Source organism: Protopterus annectens, chromosome 5.part0, assembly GCF_019279795.1.
Source record: "Protopterus annectens isolate FY-2018-M chromosome 5.part0, PAN1.0, whole genome shotgun sequence".
NCBI classification, from domain to species: domain Eukaryota; kingdom Metazoa; phylum Chordata; order Ceratodontiformes; family Protopteridae; genus Protopterus; species Protopterus annectens.
This window is the reverse complement of record NC_056735.1, coordinates 977,926,289-977,946,916: the sequence shown is the minus strand read 5'-3', so window position 1 is coordinate 977,946,916 and position 20,628 is coordinate 977,926,289. Positions and strand designations below refer to the sequence as shown.

Below are 20,628 nucleotides of genomic sequence, written 5' to 3'. Positions count from 1 at the left end.
AATGTCAAAAGAAGAAAAAAATGAAGGGCAACATAACCACATGGTAGTTGCTTACAGCTCTTGGTTCTCAAGTTTTGTACGGAATCTATATATCCTTCCTCTGTCAGCAGTGATTTTCAAAGGCCAATCTGGTTACCTCCCAGATTCCAAGAACCTATCACAGGTGAACTGGCAATCACACAAACTTCCTCTAGGCACGCATGGCATGTGTCATTAAGTGTGTATACGTGTGTCCTGCAATAGGCTGATGCCCTTTTCCAAGGTTAATTTAACTGCCTTGTGCCCAAATGTGAGTCAGGATATGTTTCAGCCTTCCAGTGACCCTGAACTGGATTAAGCATGCTATAAAAGAATGCATGAAAGCTAAAGGAGGTAAAGGATACAGATTACAATGAACATGCTTAAATCACTGTCCCTAGACTTAGCTTCCTAAAAACTCCTAAATGTAATACTGTCTTCCCTTTAAAGCACTATACAACATGATTTTATTCAAACATTTTAAATATAGCAATCACATATAATTAAATCCCCTATGTCAAGCGCTGAAGCTGGAAGAGTAACATAAACTGATACAGTTGTGGCTCACTCCGCACATACAGAATGAACTAGAGTGACAGTTTTAGAAAATAATTCTGATAGCTTTATGAGAGATACAAAGTGCAGTATCCCAACCCTTGGTGCAGAGGGATGAGGCTCAGACCATGACCCAAAAGACTGGAGTCCAAATAATGGATCAGGCACTCGAGCAGTTGGGTAGGGAAAGATAGGAATGAGTGGGTGATGACACAGGGAGATGGTCCAACCCACTGTAACACCACACCAGCTGTAGACAGACGTGCAAGGTGTGCACAGCAGAAGGAGCCTGGTATGTGTTTGTCACTGTCAAACTATGTCTGCACAGCAGCCTCCATGGGATGTGCGTGTGAACACAAATATCCACAATAGAAGATGGAGTAAGCCATTGTGTCAGCTCAGCGAAAGTGTTAAGTTTAAAAAAGGGAAAAAGTACCACTAATGGTTATTAGCTAAGTTGTTGGGGACTGAATGGGCAAGTGGTGGTGGACAAATGGCTGTCAGACAAGGCAGGGCACAAAAATCATACAAAAAGAAAAACAGCAAAGTTACTGACACTTCTTGATGAACAACAGATGCTAAACTTGCAAAAACCTATATAAAGGAGTAAAGTAACACCAGAGGACAATTCTCCAAGATGATGCAGTACTAAAAAAGTAATGCAGAAAGAAGCTTACAGGGTTCAGAAATTTGACAGTATAATAAATGTCAAGGTACAAAGAATAAAGTCTTTCGGCTCTTCCCGGTTAGGGGTCGCCACAACAGAACTCCGGTCCGCTCATGATTGGCAGTGGATTTTATGGTGCCAAGTTGCCAGCCCGATGCCCAACCTTCAACGAAGGCACGCCCATTCACACTCGCACCTACCTGCATGTCTTTAAAGTCATTTGACCACGGGGAAGACATGCAGACTCCACACAGAAGGCGCTCCAGCAGAGAATCGAACAGGAGAACCTCTTGCTGTGAGGCAACAGCGCTAACCGCTGCACCACCGTGACTTCACGTCAAGGTACAAAGAACAGACGAAACAATTTGCTGCTAAAAGAAATAACCATAAGCAGTGATGTCTAGTGTTTGATACTTGAGGTTCCCAGTAAATGCGCACAGTTTTAAATATGTTAATAGCTTTGTTCTGTACATTATGGTACATAATTCTTAGGTGAATTATCCTAAGGTACACATTTTTTCATTTGTTACATGGAAATATTACTAAAATGTTTCAGACACACACAAATGTGCTCTTCCCTTTCAATGGGAATAAAAGTTAACAGTTAAACCTGTATATGCTATTTTTCTAACAGAAATGCAACTGCAAAACAAAATTTGTGGTGTGCTTAATGAAAGTATCTAGGGACTAATGATACTGAAACAGTTCTCTTCCACATGGCTATCACAGACACCCATACACTCTGTCTCTCATGTCTCTCTCTCTCTGTATTTATAACATACACACAAAAAATAATATATTTATTTTTTTATAAAATATATATATGTATATATATATATATATATACATATATACATATATTATCAGAAAAAAAGTCTTACTTCTGGACATTTGGATCCGGTAAGTTCTCTCGATGAATGACCATGTGAGCATGATATGTGGCTTTCAGGGCAAATCGTCTGTTACAAATACTGCAACCATATCCCTTCTCCTTATGTACATCCATGATGTGCTTCAGATACTCTTTTCCCTTAGCAAACGTTAGCTACAAAAGAAAATGGGTACGATATCCCTCAATTAACAATCTAGATGCAGCAGTAGGACACAAATTCAGTCTCTTCTACAGCATGTTATCTAAGACTGTTGATAATTAACATTTTTTCCTCTATGCGTATGTCAGACTTATTAAATATAAACCACAGAATAAACAAAACATGTACACATTAGTACACACAGCAGCAGCAGTGGTAGCTGTTGGCACATTGTAAGGCACAGTTTTCCTCCTCCTCACCTGAAAGGAAGGAAAAACTTTTCACTGAAGAAAGAAACACTGAAGATTGGACAAGCAAATGAATGAGTGCGGATATGCTGTGCTCATCCCACTATTATATGCTGCAAGTGCAGATGCAGCCTATTTCATTGTATGTAGATGCTAACCAATCCCCCTTCACTTGTCCAGCAACCATAAGAAGGAAAACAATGCAAGGACTGCAGCTTTTGTCAGGAGTGGCTGGTTAAGCATCTTGTCCCAGATGTACAGTAATACCATTATTGTACAGGTATGCAGTTTTACGGAGGTCGCATTAATTACATGCCAACTTTGGAAGAAGAAAAAGTAACTCTTCCTGCTTTAGAAGAATACATTTTTGTGCTGGCTTGCATGCATGAGCAAGTGCTACACAATAACTAAGCAAGCCCATAGGCAAATGACTACAACAACCAACCGATCTGCTAAACCACATACTGGCAACAGTTAAAGACTGTAATCTGTCAAAACAGATAAATACAAACTCAAAGACTGTGCTCCAGATACCAGCATGCATGTCATGTCTATTGCTTTCAACTTCTGTGGTCAGTGATAAAGTTATTTTGACTGATATGGCAGGATTTCAGTACAACTGTGGGCACTTCAAAATGTTTGCTGCAGTCTTACCTGTATTGTTTTGTTTGAATGGAACCAAAAAAGCACTCTAAACTCTGGCAACATGCAAGCACACGAGTTCTTATTTTAGATTACCTTATCCTTTCTCTCTTCATAGAATCCTAGAATGTACAAAGCAGTTGGGCCTATATTGCCATTTACTCCTTGCCAGTGTCTACCCCTAGATTTCACCTACTCCTACAAGAACAGACAGGGCAGTCATACCTGATGTGAATTTAAGAATACCCATCCAGTTTTCTAATTCCTTCTTAAAAGAAGACAAGAGTGCCATGTTGCTTTATCTGGAGAGGAAGTTTCTTCCAGAGAAGAGGTAGTCTTTGTGTGACAAACAGATACTTTCCAAAGTGATTTATTTATTTGTTAAAGTAGATTAATTTCTCTGGTTCTAGTGTCTGCAGGACCATTTGACTTGTGGAAAAATAAGATGCCTTTACACTGAATACAGGTCAAGGCCTCTTGCCTCTCTTGATAACTCAGGTTCTCTAGTCCATTATTCTTTTTTGTCAGGTACTTTTAGGGTCTCTCTAACTGCTTGATAAGTTTAGTAACATGCATCCAAAACAGGGCATTGTATTCTACGATGGTCTGATCAGTGCAAAATATAGAGGGATCAAGATTTCTTTGGACCTAGAGGAAATACTTTTTATAGTCAGCTGTGTAAAATAGAAGAATTTCCTGGCCACTGTTGCAACAATGATGGCCAAGGGAGGAGTAAGTACTCATGTTCCAAAGTCTCTTACAACATCTTCATTTTGTATTGGGGTACTTTCTATATTATCAGCTGGGTGGAGGGTTTCTCTGCCCAATGCAACAATATTGCTGCATTTGGCAAAGACATTAAGCTTTGCGATCACAGCATATGAAAGTAATTCATTTATTACAGAATAGTTTCTTCTCCAGTGCAATGTGAACATTCAAATTAATGTAAAACAGCATTTTTGATTCTAAAACTAAACAAACCACAAAAAGAACACCTTAAAGTAAATGTAGCATGAACCACAAAGAACTTAAACGTAAAAAGGTCTGAGGCAAAAATATACCATTAAATTGTACTTTAATACCTTCTCACCCTGATGTTTTCAGAATAACTGCCTTCAGGGGGATACAGACCTCCCAAATGTTATTCATTAAGTAATAAATTATGAAACATTCCAACAACCAGGAATGCAAATCTACTAAAAAGTAAAGATGGTGTCAGGGTAAGAAAATACTTACAATTTTCAACAACGTTTTTGCCTTGTACTGACCTGGAGGTCTGTAGGGCTGCACAAGGAACTGCAGAAAGCAGTGATTTGGATTTCTTGGGGTTAAAACTGACTCGGGAGTTGCTTAGCTATTGCTCAGGGCTGGAAAACCCTTCCTGAGGCATAGACTGCACCTGCAGCAGGGATATATTGCTGTAGAAGAGAGCAGTATCATTTACATAGTGTACCACTAATATTTCCATGCAGTAGTACAGGAAAGTGTTAACATATAGACTGAATAATGTCAGACCGAGGATGAGTACTGAGGGTTTCCTTTACTGCAGTCTATCTGGATGAAAAGGCTGATGCCCACTTGAGCTCCTTCTTTGCTGTCAAGGCCTATGCATATGTAATTTGTGACAGACTGAACTATGGCGGTGTTGATCCACTACACGTTTTGCTTTTTTAAGGTTTGTTAAGCAGAGTAATGCACTGATTACAATGGATCAATTTCAAGGACAAGCCTGGGTGATATAATCCTAACAATAAAAATAAGAATTCCATACTTTGTAAAAATATTAAGGTATTACTAACAGGTTGTTAGATCCAGTAAACTGGGACAGCTACTTGTGCACTATGCATTCAAGGGTCTTTTGAAGAAAGGGTTTTAAGAACAGCTATGAGTCTATAGTAGACATCTTCAGCCAATGGCCCTCCTCTGTGCAGCAGTGTCTAAAACACTTTCCAAAGTGTGGGTACTTTGTGCTCTCTAAAACACACTTTTAAAATATAGATTAAATATTGCAATTGTGAACGGTTACTCGAATCAAATGTGTACTAAATACACACAAGGTAGTACAAATTAAAAAAAATTCTGAGCAATAAACTAAAGTTAAGCAAATTTAAAATCATTTCACCAATTAATAGCCAAATATTAATTTATAATGTCTTCTGAAAAAACATCAACAGCAGCTTCAGTGAGCAAACTTGTACTAGACAGGGGTCCAGGGAAGTAACTAGTGTGGGAAGAAATAGCCATGGAATTGTTATGGCTAGGCTTGTATAGGCCCTAGGGCCGATAGCCTAGTGCTAACCTATGAACTGTTAACGTTGAAACAGTGGCAGCTTACCTTTGGAACGCATTGTTCTAAACAACCTGAAGTCAAAAGTAAAAGTAATGCACAATGCAGTATTCCAAGTCCGCTATCTGAGACCTTAAACAATCCAATTAATATCCCACTACACAAAATCCATGGCCAAAAACACAGTACAGCAAACAGCTGACATACAAATTTGAATCAACTCACAAACAATGGCTTTGAAGAATGCCCAAACACATTCCCCAAATTTACTACCAAAAACATTGAATCATGGCTTTACATACACACACTACTATCCTTCTTTGATGCAAAATTAAAGCAAATATGTTCCTAGAAGAAAGATCTGGCAGAAACAATAACAGCAAGAAAGACCACAAAATATACTATATTAGATCTGCTAAAGATATGACATCAATGTTGTCAAAGTGGTAATTCCCTGGGATAGAGAACTTCCCAAAGGATACAATAATGCTTTTTTTGGCATTTAGTTTCTGAACCTGATTTCGACACTAATTATTTATTTGAGACAAACTTTCCTGCAGGCTGGCAATGTCATTTGTGGATTCAACGACTGCTCCTAGCTTGCAGTCATCTGCAAGCTTAGTCAGTCAGAGCACTTTAGAATTGCCTTTCACTTCAGAAAAGTAGACGCCAAACAGGACAGGTCCCAAAACAGAACTTGGGTCACTCCACTGGTGACTGATCTCTTTGTGCAGGTAACTTCCCCCATTTTGATTATCTGCATCTTATCTATGAGCCAGTTGGCAATCCAGATGGTGACATAGGAGGTTCCCTGCATCCTGACTGATTAATTCAATAATAAGTCTTTTTATGGCTTTGCATATTAGGCTAGTCAGACTATTAAATCCCTTACAGCACAGTAGCTTGGACTTGGAAGATTCAACTACCTATTTTATAGTTTCCTCGAGAAGTTTACTCTGTAGAATGTAGACCACAATGAGCTTGCAGGATTTGGAGGGATTTAGTGGAATATTAATGATTACTACATCAGTGTCTTTGCTGAAAGGATATTATTTAGCAAATAAGGAATGGTTAAAGTAGTCCTTCATACAAAAAGCCACCCTTACATCTCTCTGTCTTGCACATGCACTGAAGGAGGAAGACTGCTTCCCTCTTAATGTAGCACTTGAACAAAACTTCCGATAAACACAACACAGGTTATGGGAATTAAGGTGAATAATTTGTATAACAGTTGAGTTTGTCCACAATGGAGTCAAGGGAAAAAGATAACATTTGATAGTGTGCAGGTCACAACATCTCAGAGGGGTTGATCTGTCCAAGGGGGCCAGGGATAGGGTGAATATACCCTGATTTAATGAGATGAAAGTAACTGACCAGACATGACTGGCTCTGTGTGGTAACACTGAGACCTGTCTGACAGATTTGTACTCTGTGAGGGTTTTGCAGACTCTAGTACCCAGTGAGGAAGGGAGGATACTAGATGTATAACATGGAGTAGGTTACAGGTAACTGAGGTAGCATGCGTCTCATGCAAGATGGATTCCAGGTAGCAGTAATGGATGGTAATCTCAGGTGGTATGCTAAGCTGGTAATATGACAGGAGGGAGAAGAACCAAGCAACTATGTTATGGAGAATCAGTGTCAAAAGAAAGGGAGTGGGCAAAATTGAGGAATACCACAGTTGTTTGCAGGGTTTTGGTGTGCTGGGGGCTGTTAGCTACTACAGTACTACTACTACAATGATATAGGGAGGTTGTAAGGAAAAGTTTACTATTTAATTACAACAATGACTTTCTAGAAATACTACAGATATACAAAGGGGCTGTATGGTACAGTACACTGTTTTTTACTACAACAATTTTACAAAGAGAACTACTATGAGGTGTTGGTGTAGTGACTGCTTTGGGATACATGTCTGCTAAGTGAAACTAAACAGTGCAAAAAGACTGAATGGACTGTATGAGCCTGAGTTACAAGTATTTAAGGAAAGCGCCACTTCACCCCAAAAATGTGTTTTCTCCCTTAGTATGACGTTCTTTAGTGCTCAAAAAGCCCTCAGGCCTTTTAACTTCTTTACTTACCTTTTCCCCACCAAGGATCACAAAATCCTACAATTTCTTTGAGTATTAAAATCTGTTTCAGAAAGGCAATTTTTTCTGCTTGCATTGGGCTACAAATACTGTTCTCCGCAGTTCTCATTATTAATTATAACCCACAGTTTTACATCCAGAGATTATGTTTTGGTGAGGTCAGTTAACAGTGCTAAACTGAAAAGCTTGATACCTGAAAAAGAGAATGTGGGAAGGTCTGGAAATTATTTAAGACCTACAGACTTGGCTATTTACCTTGCTATTTACCTATCTTGCTTTGAAGAATGTTTAAATATATAAAACAGTGATTCTGATGTATTATAGCACAGCACATTAAGATACAATAAAATAAAATAAAACAATCTGGAGCTTCAGAGTAGATTTTTCTTTAACTGAGTATGGAGCATAGCTCTCAACCTCCCATCACCAAATTGTGGAACATTACCTCTTATGATGTGGAACATATGACCAAAATGTGGAATGCTTACTAACAAGTTCTAGTAAGAAGCTCACAGCTTGGTATGTAGAAATCACTCTTTTGATAAATCAGTGTGATTCAGTATTATTTACTATGGGTTTTAGTTAAAGAAAAATCTTAACACTGAATGACTAGCAGAACATTTTGATGTGGAACTGTTAGGAACATGCACTTTTTTAACTCAAAATAAGGAATGTTCCTGATAAGGAGGTGTTGTTGATAGGTATGGTATGCAGACAATGTTGGGTGGATGAAGAAGAAAACACCAACTATTACTCGGCACAGATCTAGTTGGAGGAGGTTCTTTGATTTTTACAGCTTCACAGCTTTTCTAGCAGGTAGCCAGAGCTTAACAGTCTCAGGTACTATTACTTTCCAAGCTAAGGCAAATTTCCAGGCTAGGGTTGCCACTTTTTCAAATGGCCAAAGTGGGACATTTTCGGGACAAACATCAGATTTTACATGCCAACACATACCCACGGTCAGCACAAAGGATAGAACTTAACTTTTCTGCCTAAATAAAAGCTTATTCTTGTAGCATTTTAGTTGCTTATTCTGTTTCTTATAACATTTAGGTATTTTGGATACAGAATAACTGTTTTATGCAACTATTACATAAAATATAGGAAATAACTTTGTCCTAAAATCTCAGGACATTTGTCATTTTTTTAATTTTTTGTCAGGACACAACTGCCCAAATAGGGACTGTCCCTTGCAAAGTGGGGCAGGTGGTAACCCTATTCCAGGCTCACTCAAGGCAGCTTCTAAGAAAAGGAGATAAGTGACAAAGGGATTAGAATACGTTCTCAAAGTGGAGTCAGGTACAATGGTAACACAGCAGTGGAAGTTTAGTGGCTGCGTATCCATCTGACAGACTGTCAGCAGTACACACTGTTAAAACAGAAGCACAGTTAGGATTTAACAGTGTGAAAGTATGCGGCAGAGTAAAGCTGCAGAAAGCTCATGAGATACAGTAGTGCCAGATGGGACTGAAACAACACCAGGTGCAAGTGCGTTAGTTTTAGGATATAATAGCATCCTGAGGTATCAGGATAACTAGTTATAGTCAGAAACAAAGCTGACACCTGTTAGTTTATTTTTTATTCAGGTTATCCAGAAATGGAGCCTTTCCTCTGGTTCTCCAAGTGCATGATCACTTTTTTGGAGAGTTCTGTGCATTTCCCTAGGTTGAGCAGAAATTGTTTAAAATGTCACCATATCCATATGCACACAAAGAATTCTGACATTTAACAGACACAGTCACCCTGTTGCACAAACTCTCCCTGCTACTGACTGGCTAACAAGCTTAATGCAACAGAAAGCAGAAAACAACAATAAGATGCCAAAGAAGTTTAAAGAATAACTAGAGGGTTATTGACAAGTACCTTTACTTTTTTCTTTAAGGGCTTTGGATGGCACACTTGCATTTCTGATCCGGAGGGAGCTTGTTGCTGGAGAAAAGAGTGTATTTCTTTCTTTTTTAACCAACTGTATTAAATTATCACTTGTGAAATAAGAAAAGTTACATTTATACAACAGAAAACAAACTATATTAACATATTCATGGTTACAAATATTATACAGCACATACCTTCTGTACAATATAATCAATCCAACATTACATAAGTTGGTCAATTCCAGCTTCCCTTAAACCTCATTCCTCTTCCAAAACAGTTTTCTGCAGGTATTGTTCCCGCAATTTCTATTTTTTCTATGTAATTTGCTCCTACCCTTTGCTAACGATTCCACTTTCAGATATCTTATCTTTTTTCTTCTTCTTTCGGCTTTTCCCGGTTAGGGGTCACCACAGCAGATCACTTGTCCGCTCATGATTGGCAGTGGAGTTTTACAGTGTCGAGTTGCCAGCCCGGCGCTCAACCTTCCACAGAAGGCACACGCACACATGCCTACGGCCAATTTAGAGTGTCCAATCCACCTACAGCATGTCTTTGGGATGTGGGAGGAAACCTGAGCACCCGGAGAAAACCCACGCGACCACAGGGAGGACATGCAGACTCCACAGAGAAGGCACCCCAGCCGAGGATTGAACCGGAGAACTTCTTGCTGTGAGGGGGCAATGCTAACCGCTGCACCACCGTGGTCACCCTTACTTCCAGATATTTTATCTCTGTTACAATATTCACTGCTTCAAATATGGTTGCTTTAGACTTTAATTTTCATTTTCTAGTAATTACTTTTTTGGCAGCCATCAGAATTAAACTTCACAATGCCTTACTATGACTAAGCAATTCAGATTCTGTATCTCACCTCAAAAAAATTATTTCCTTAGTTACACCCTTTTGCTCGCCCAATATTCCAGACAGAATACTCTGTCGGGAATTTTTATGGGTCTGCCAGCTCATTACACTCCCAACATACATGTTCCCAGTTACGTCTTTCTTCCCTATCGCACCTCTAAAATTTGCACTCTACCCAAGGAAAAATTCTTTGGAGAGTCTGCTTGTGGTATAAAAATACCTATGAAAACACGTCCAAGCAAAAATCGTCAACACTTTGTTGCACATTTGGGAGCCATGCATATATCTTCCCATTGTTTCCTTGTGAATTGCTTATCCAGTCTATCTTCCCAGTCTTTTCAAACCTTCTCTGATTCCTATAGTTACTGTGCAATATTTTATATGCCCTACTAATTATCCCTTTATTAACAGCAGGTTCTCTTCTGGATTCAGCTAAAAACTCTAGCTGTGCAAGTCTTTTACTTAAGATTTCCCTATCGAGTGTGTATTTCTTTCTGGCGGCGTAATCACCAGTAACATCAGCTGACCATTAGTTTTTCCTCATAATTTTGTATTGTCTCTTGTAAAATTTTTTGATTTTTCTGGGAAGTCCCTGGGGATTTCAGCTGGTCAATAATGACAGACATTACAGTTTCATATGTCTTAATGTTTAGAAAAATACATGTTGATAGCACAAAGACTGTCATTCCACTGCTTGCTTAAGTAAATTCGAGTAATGGTTAAGCAATGTCCCTGATTTGAGGTCTTTGCCCCTTCTCTATTTTTTTTAAAGAATTCATGAGCAAATAAGTTGAGAAATATGCTAGGCATGTACCTGTAATGGACAGTGATTTCACAAAATGTACCTGATGTTGTTTTATGTTTTTGGTCTGTTCCTTAAAAAAAGTGACAGTTCTCTGTCAAATTGCTAAGGATTTGTCACTAAATAACGACAGAATTTTAAGTTTCAGGCTTCATATCCTTCAGAAAACGCATGCTAATCCAAAACCTGTTATTAAAGCAATTTTTAAGTACACAACAGCAATATTTAAAATCTGTCCCTGAAATGGGGTCAAAACCTCAATTATTTTTTTAGCTCTCTTATATTTATTACATTCTGATATTTGAGAGGTACACAAACACTGCTGGTACGGGGGCTGTCTGTGGATAAAAATGACCACTACTGCTGTCTTGTTTCTGTTTTGTTTCATTTTTTTTTAACAAGAAACATTGTTATTAAATTATCACTCATGACATTGGCAATTATACATTTATATAAATGAAAACAAACCATATTGACATACTTTCAGTTGCAAACATTATACATCACACATATAACCTCCAGGCACTGCCATAAAAGGTCTAAATGTGTATCATCTGCAAAAGTCCTGTCTCAAACTTCAAAAAGAGATATTGTGGGAACCTAGAGTCAGGTGACCAGATGAGGTCATTCTGCAAGTACCAGGAGTTCCAAGATGGAGGTGCCTCATGTGGCAGAGGCCTCTCCGGCTCCCATTTTGCACTTTTACTTTCTTTTTGTTTTCTTTTATTTCTGTTGATCGGCTGGTCCATTTTGTCTGGTTGAGTGTGCTGGTGTCTGCAGCCATGGTGTCTGTGATGTTCATGGAGTGCTCAATGTAAGTTTTGCTCCTTTGCAACTGAATGCAAGGAAGTTGGACCTTCAGTGGCCCAGTGAAATAAATTATGATTGACTTACCTTCACAGTCAAACACCAGCTTTGTACACAAAAGTTGTTATGGTTGGCAGTCTGGGCAGAATATGTGTGAAAGCAACTGATCATTGGCACAGCTACAATCTCACAGCACTTGTCTTTCTCAGTAAGTGCTTGCCTGTGGCTTACAGTCTGTATGTGCTCAGTGTCTCTTCTGTGTTTTTTATCCAATTGATTCGGTTTCCACAAACAGACACCCCAAAAGCCATGCTTTAGGTGAACTGTCAGTCTCTCAGTTTGCTTGCTGATAAGCTTGCAGAGTGTGTGTTTGTGTGTGTGTGTGTGTGTGTGTGTGTGTGTGTGTGTGTGTGTGTGTGTGTGTGTGTGCATATGCATTTTATGACAAAACTGGCTTGTTACGGACAGTGTCAGTATATGTGCATGCGTATGTGAGAAATCAGTGGTAGATCTCACTTGGCAGGGGCAGTGTCAGTATGTATATATGTACATGTGTGTGTGTTTGCAACTATAACATCAGTCTGTAGATGTGAGCACAATACTGGCAGAATCATACATAAACCACCTTAGTTGCAGAAAATAAAAACAGCTTTCATTACCTTTCAAAAATAAGGCATAAAATACAACATAGAGCATTTACACCCTTGGAGATTCTAGGGGCCTAGTGGCCCCCATGCCCCTGGCTATATGAGTGAATTTTGATACAGACTTAGTTGGGACCTTCGCCCTGAGCCACACCTAGTCTAAAATCTACCCTGCTTAGAGAGGGCCACAGAAGTTTGCTATAGCATGTTTGGTGGCCAGGAGCAGTGTGGTCATTATTTCTTTCTTTCCTAAAAATAAAAATCAAACCTCAAAGACGTAAATAGAAGGCCAAGATAGCTTGTCTTGGCTCAGTACATGGTCTAAGATCAACAAATTGCAGTACACTACGATAGCTCTTATCACTTTCCTCAGAACTGAGCATCACATTTATATACAGGTGGCTATATTATGGGGTAGGGGATAAAGAGGCACGCTGCATATATTTTTTGTTTGTTTTTGTTTTCTGAGTTAGAGCACTGATCTCCTTGTATCTTTTTCAGATTCCACCCAGGAGTGGTGTTTGGTTATTTGCTCAGATTCACACAGAGTGGCAATGGACGCTGAGGTAAATAAACCTTGCACCAATGGACCATATGAAAGCAGCTTGTTAACAGCTCCTTAATCCTCTAAGCAAACTGCCAGACTCAGATACACATCTCACAGAAACAAGTGCAACTATATTTCTGTGATCTATTTCTTTCACTTTCATCCCAGTCTGATAAGTACACAAAAGGTGAAGTTATTTTTGCAGACACCAGTAACTTGAAATACATGACTATGCTTATTTGTTCTTTCACTTCCATCTAAGTTTAATACAAGAAGGGTACAAATATTATTACCTTTTTTGTAAGGAGGCAGGTACTCTTCCCAGATGTGATTTGCATACCCTCACAACCATCTGCCTTCTCAATTTATGGGTAACTACTCAGCTTACTGGTATTTTGTCAGTTTTTAACATAAAGACTTGGACATAAGCTACTTCTTCCTTTAAAAAGTAAGACATTTTCCTCAGTCATGATTTCTGTTCATGCCATTACTGTATCTAATGGTTGAACAAAGCTTTAGAATGCAACTCAGAGCATCTAGAACTCCATGATACAGTTTTGTCAAGTTACAATGTGTTGAAAGGATGTGTAAACAGGCAGGTGTGAGAAAATTTGAAAAGGAAATCTAGACGAAGTTACACAAGGATGGGGAGACAATGTAGGGGGATGACAGGTATACCAGGCAGACCATGGGCAACAGGGTTAAGTATCAATTTCACCTATGACCTCCCCCTACAACCACTGTATAGGGCATATGAAATTGTTGTTTTTGAGTATGGTTTGTTAAAAATGGGTGTGGTTTCCAAGGCAGTGTTTATATTACACTGTGTGTGTGGCTTTTTAGGAAATGACAGGATGTAAAGGTGGCAACCCTGGTGGGAGACAGAGTAACTCTTTACAGCAAACACAAATTTAACAGCAGAGGTGTATGCAGCAAGGGTTGGTGTGCTGGATGGCAGGAAGGTAGTATGGGGTCACATGAATAGTAATGTGACTGCAGATGCTTGTTTAAGTAAATGATGACTGGAAGGGTAGAATGCAGTCAGGGTGGAAATGACAGTCACCAGATGCTTTGCGTGGCTTCAGTCAGACAGAAAACTATCACCAAAATTCCCTTATAGGTTCAAAGGTGTGTACTAGGTTAATGGCACTGGAGCCTTTACAAGCTAGCCTATAGAAGTGCCCTCGTATCTTGCCGCCCAATGTTAGTTCCCAGTGCCTCTATCAAGTACAGCCATAGCAATGATCCCTGGGATGAACTTTCTATTTCCCATCCACTCATCAAGATTTCTCTTGAAGAGGGCCAGTGAGGTGCTCTGCTTGACATGTACGGGAAGTCTATTCCACAGCATGGGCAGTCTCTGTGTTATGAACCTGTCCCTCCAGCATGCTCTGTTGGTTGTGGCAATGAGGTTGAGGTTTCTGGAGAGTGTGGTGCAGAGGGATTGGGATTTCATTAGATGTAGCATTTCTAACAGAGCTGGGTCAGACATGGCTTTGTATGTCCAGCAGAGATCACCTCTTAGTAGATGATATGAGACAGAGAATAGCTGAAGTTTTTTGAGTCTGTCTGTGTAGACAGAATATATGTGTGTGAATGAGAGGGAGGATAGAGGGAGGATAGAGGAATGGTCAGGATGCAGAGAGTAGAGGTGGCGAAGATGAATGAGTTTAAATACTTGGGATCAACACTTCAGAGTAATGGTGAGTGTGGAAGAGAGGTGAAGAAGAGAGTACAGGCAGGATGGAGTGGGTGGAGAAGAGTGTCAGGAGTGATTTGTGACAGACGAGTACCAGTAAGAGTTTAAAGGAAGGTCTACAAGAGTGTAGTGAGACCAGCTATGTTATATGGGTTGGAGACAGTGGCACTGACAAAAAGGCAGGAGTCAGAGCTTGACGTGGCAGAGTTGAAGATGTTAAGATTTGCACTGGGTGTGACGAGGATGGAGAGGATTAGGAATAAGTGTATTGGAGGGTCATCCCAGGTTGGAAGGTTTGGAGACAAAGCCAGAGAGTCACGATTACGTTGGTTTGGACATGTGCTGAGGAGGGATGCAGAGTATATTGGGAAAAAGATGCTAAAGATGAAGCTGCCAGGTAACAGGAAAAGAGGAAGGCCTAAGATAAGGTTCATGGATGTGGTGAGAGAGGACATGCAGGTGGTTGGTGTGACAGAGCAAGATGCAGAGGACAGGAAGAAATTGAAACAGTTGATCTGCTGTGGCGACCCCTGACGGGAGCAGCCGAAAGAAGAAGAAGTCTGTGTAGGGCGTGTTTAAGGTCTAGGGATCCTCTTCGTGAGGTACTTTTGTTGCCTTTTCAGCTGTTGCATTTGTCTAGTGAAGTACATGCAAAATGAAGTACATGCAAAATGGGGCATTACACTCGATGACTGGCCTAATGAGGGAAGAGTACAGACAGATGATGACCTCTTTCTTCCTGGATGCAAAACCCTTGGTAATGATATGTGCACCATAGAAAAACTTTCTGACCACAGTGGCAATGTGGTGGTCGAAGGAGAGGTTGCTGTCAACCTGTGTCCCCAGATCTCTTATAACACCTTCAGTGTTCAGTGGGCTCCCACTGATGTGGTAATTAGTGGGAACTGAGTTTTTCCCAAAGGGGATGACGATGCATTTTCTGGCATTATGCTTAAGGCCATGGTTTCCACACCAGTCATTGGTCTCAGTGAGGCCTTTCTGTAGGATGTCTACATCACTTGGGGAGTTAATAATGGCTCCCAACGTGCAGTCGTCTGTGAACTTGGTTAGTCAGAGTCCCTCCATGTTAGCCTGGACTTCTGAGAAGTAGATGGCAAACAGGAGAGGACATAGGACCGATCCCTGTGGGACTCCACTTGTGACTGGTCGGCAGTCTGACTTGGAGTCCACTACTTTCACACTGCGGGTTCCATCTGTGAGCCAATTTGCAACCCACCTAGTGATTTAGGTTTGATGCCTAGTTTGGTGAGTTTATCAATAATTCCTGAGTGGGGAATGGTATCAAAGGCCTTGGCCAGATCGAGGTAGGCTGTATGAACTGCCTTACCCTCATCCACAGCTCTAGTGACTGACTCAAAGAAGTCAACCAGGTTTAGCAGGCATGATTTACCTTTCACAAAACCAAATTGCGTGTGATCTAGAGTTTGGAGATTCCCTATATCCTTGTTAATTAGGTCCATGATGATGTGCTCCATAGCCTTACATATCAGACTCATCAGGCTAATGGGGCGATAATTCCCAGGGTTTGCAGTCGCTCCCCCTTAATGGAGAGGGATGACAGTAGCAGTGCACTATTCAGTAGGGACAAAACCTGAGGTGAGGCTATGACTGAACAGGGCACACAGATGTGGTGCCAGTTCACTTTGCAGTTCATGTAGAACACATCCAGGGATATTGTCAGGGCCCATGGAAGCTGTATTCTTGGCCTTGGACAATGCAGCTTTAACCTGTGCTGCAGTAATGGTGGGTGCCTGACATTCATCCTGTATTGTGATTGGTCCTTTGGGGGGGGTAAAGTTGGCACTGAATCTGTCGGCCAGTATGTTGGCAATATCTGTTGGCTCAGTATAACAGGTACCATTGTGCAGAAACTCAGAGCAAACCTGGGTATTGCCGTGGAGATTCTTGATATAACTATAGAAGGCTTTGAGGTTGTTTTTGCCACAGAATACTGACTCAGATATCCATTTTTTAATGTTGACTGCAGTACAGATTAAAAACAAAAACTTAAACAGTTATCATCGAAAAAGAAATGGTTTAAATATGCTGATTAATTGAACAATGTGGCTCTGTAGTTAGGAAGGGTTTAAAATTTTGCCAGGCCTAGATGTGAAATAATACCACTAAATCACCAACAGGGGGAGATCTAATACTGAAAAAAAACAACTGAGTACAAGGCGCTAAACTACCGAATGACACCATGTGCTTTGTTTTAAGAAGATATGATTACACAGTAAGATTATACTTAATTTACTACACAACAGTCATTTTCTGAAAGAATAATCAACTAAGTTAATGATGTAAACATAACTTTTACTTAGTGCAGCTTTACATGGGTCAGACCTCTAGTATCACCATTTGGTGCATGGGAAAGTTGGGTCAGAGTAACATATTTATGATGTGTGTTCAAAACCTGGCTCACTGATGTAAGTGGAAGAAATTAATAATCCTTGCTATAACAAGTACTTATTTCACCATATAGACAATAATAAAATAGGCTTGGATATGGCTAATGAACATGGGTATAAAACGATGCATCCATTAACAAAATCGTATATACAGGTTTATCTACTAATTAGGTAATAATATGGAACATATAACAGTTAGCACCTGGCCAGAACACAACAAACTATCTACTGCCTCTATTTGCACAGAGTAAGCAATCCCCACAAATGGGTTACAAATGTGAGTGTTATAGCCAGTATTAATAATTCACTGGGATATGAACAGTTTGTTAAACAAGCCAGGACAAACAGACACGTTGGCTACTTCAGAAAATGAGACAAATCAAATACAATGTACTGATACATTTAAGAAAATATAAATGATACAAGATGAATATTGCAAACCAATGAATAATATACAAATGATTATAAAATACATGCAATGCAAAAAGAAAAAAAAAAACAGCATTCAGCAATGTGCTTACTTACCAGATGGTGCTGGCTTGGGGAACAACAGTCTGTAATGTAAAACAAACCTTCCACATAATGTGCTCTTTGCCATTTCAAGAATTCTACAGCCTAACTAGTTTTATATGAGCAATAAAAATCAAGGCAAGGACTAGAATTCCAATAAAGTAGTTTGGTGAATACAAAAGATGGGAGGGACTAATACATTACCTTCCAATTAGTGGATTCTGTGCCATGATAAGAAACACTACAGTCCTGCCACATAGTTCATGAAGCAGCAGAGTATGGACACAATCTCCAGCAGTAAGTTATAGCTCTGTGGTGTAGAGGGAATAAATGACAGGCTCAGTTAGCGTTTTCTGGGGGGAAGGAGAAGTGGTTTCCAGTCTGGCAGTGCCCCAAAGTAATGAGAAACCAGCACGAAAGCCAGTGATTATAGTATATAGGCTTAGAATCCTAACTAAGTTAGTTACAGCAGCTCTCATTTCTGTTTGAGTGAACATACATGTCAGAAGGAGAGCGTTCACATGCAGGGGAGGGGTTAGGGCATGGGAAAGATGCTTCCATAGCATATACCCAAATTACGTCAGATGCTGACTGGAGGCCTATCAAACAGAGCCAGATAAAAAAAGGACAACTTCTAGTTCTCTGCGGGATTAGCTGGCTATATCCAGCTGGTGGGATTGGGCACACTTGGCTACGGCCAGGGTCTGCATATGGGGGTTAGCCAGATGCATATGGCTCTGGTGTAGGGCACTCACCTCTATAGAGCTGAAAGTAAATGAGGGAGGCACAAAGTACACGCATGGGTGCATGTGTGACTGCACCGTCTCTAAACAGCACTTGCCTTGTTTTGGGTAAAATCCCCAATGTAAGGGAATGAATGATCATGGAGAATGGGAGAAGGATTAATAGCTAGTAGGCATGGAAGTGAAAAGCACATAGAAAGAAAACATTCCAGCCAACAGTTTGGCGTAATTCTACATCATAGGTGCAAGTGTCTTACAAGATGTTTAGGGCAGATATATTAGCTTAGGATGCTTGCTAACTGACAATGCATTCATACTATTTAAAGGCAACGTCAGTCACTAAGTAGCAATCCAACATTGGAACAAAATATGTTTAACGGCACTACTTTAACTGAAACTTGCATACCTCTATAGTAGTTCAAACCTATTGTGGGTGTAGGACTGCAGTACAACTATGCCAGTCAAGACATTATGGGAGACCATCTAGGATACAATAACTGCATATGAATTAAATATGGTAGAGAAGTACAAGCTGTGTTGCCACTTATACAGAAAAACTTGAATCTTATACTTCATGATAGATTTTTATGTGAGAAATTTGCCACTAGATTCTAACTTACCTTTTCCAGACAAGCCAATATTAGAGAGAGACTTGAGAAAGGCACTACCTCCATTATAGGTAAAAATATTTTTTTTAAGAACAGACACCAGAAAATGTGGAGCCTGTACACAATGTAGATATATATTTTGAAGGGAATGGATATTTTTGAAAAGTGTTAATTACAAGTTTAAACTCACTTCCCATTATGATTGTAATAGCTAGGGGGTTGTTTACCTTGCTTTTTGCGATTTGTGTTTCTGTTTTTATATAGGCAAAACTGAGCATGCTATGACATTAAAGAAAGGAAAGATTCTAATGCCCTTTTCAGGCATAAGTTTGTAACACCCATAAAATGTTTTATTTTTTGTACTGGAACAGGTTTTCCAGAATTCCAGAGGTGGCCCCTGGGAATACACACTTGAGTATCGTGAATTATTGTCACAAATACGGCTGAATGCAAGTGAACATCCAGGCTTGAATTAAACTGTTTCTTTAAATAATGCTCTGAAACTCCGTGCTGCTATTATAATTTTATCACTTTGATACAATTATAACAGCGTTGTTATATATATTGTAACCGGGAAAAGCCGAAAGACAACAACAACAACATATCCTTTAAAGTTTAATTTTATGATGTATTTATTATTACTTTTCACATGTTACTGTGAAGCTTATTTTTTATTGGCAGTTTTAATTGTACTTCATTAGATTAAATACTGCTTTTTATTGTTGTGCTATTATTGGATATAAGCTGTCACACAGGATCATTAGCTCTAGAGCCCTTTCAAGCCTAGCCAAGTTTTACCCTTATTTCCACAATCAGCACCTATTGCCCCTGTCCAAGATGGACACAAGTGGAACCCCAGAGGTGAATTTACAATTACCCATCCAATCATCCAGATTGTGTTTGAAGAACCCCTGGGGTGCATTTATGGTTACCCATCCAATCGTCCAGATTGCATTTAAAGACGGCCAATGAGGTGCTTTGCTTGGCATGAAGCAGGAGTCTGTTCCAAAGGTGTGGTAACCTCTGGGAGACAAATCTGTCCCTCCAGTAGGTTGTACTAATGTCACATATTAGGTTAAGGCCTTTAGAGCGAGTAATCCATGTACCATTTGACTCATGGATATACAGCATTTCCAATAAACCAGGGTCAAAGACTGCCTTACATGCAAGGTAGAGACTGCCTCTGGGTAGTCTGTATGAAACAGAATAAAGTGACAGTGATTTGATACGATCCTCACAGGACAGATGTTGAAGACCTTGAATTTTCCTTGTGAGGAACCTCTGTGGTCTCTCCAATTGCTGCAGGTGCTTAGAAAGGTACATGCCAAAAGGGGCACTGTACTCAATTACTGGCCTGATGACAGAAGAGTACAGGGAAATATAACTTATTTTTTTCTGGAGGCAATGCCCTTACTTATGAGATGAGCAACATAGAATGCCCTTCTTAACACTGTGGAGAAATGGTGATCAAATGTAAGGTTGTTGACAGCCTGTATGCCCATGTCTCTCACCACTGAGTGCGTACTTACGGTGTTGTTATTGACATGGTAGTTAGCTGGAACATC

At 39.8% G+C, this 20,628-nt stretch overlaps 1 protein-coding gene across 1 annotated transcript in view; it reads right to left on the bottom strand.

The window, feature by feature from the left end:
• PRDM15 (PR/SET domain 15) overlaps positions 1–20,628 on the bottom strand; it is an 852,733-nt gene that overhangs the window by 379,008 nt on the left and 453,097 nt on the right. The window contains exon 16 of the mRNA XM_044071950.1: positions 2,122–2,285. Coding sequence (XP_043927885.1) covers positions 2,122–2,285 — 164 coding nt within the window. The remainder of the gene's footprint in view (positions 1–2,121; positions 2,286–20,628) is intronic.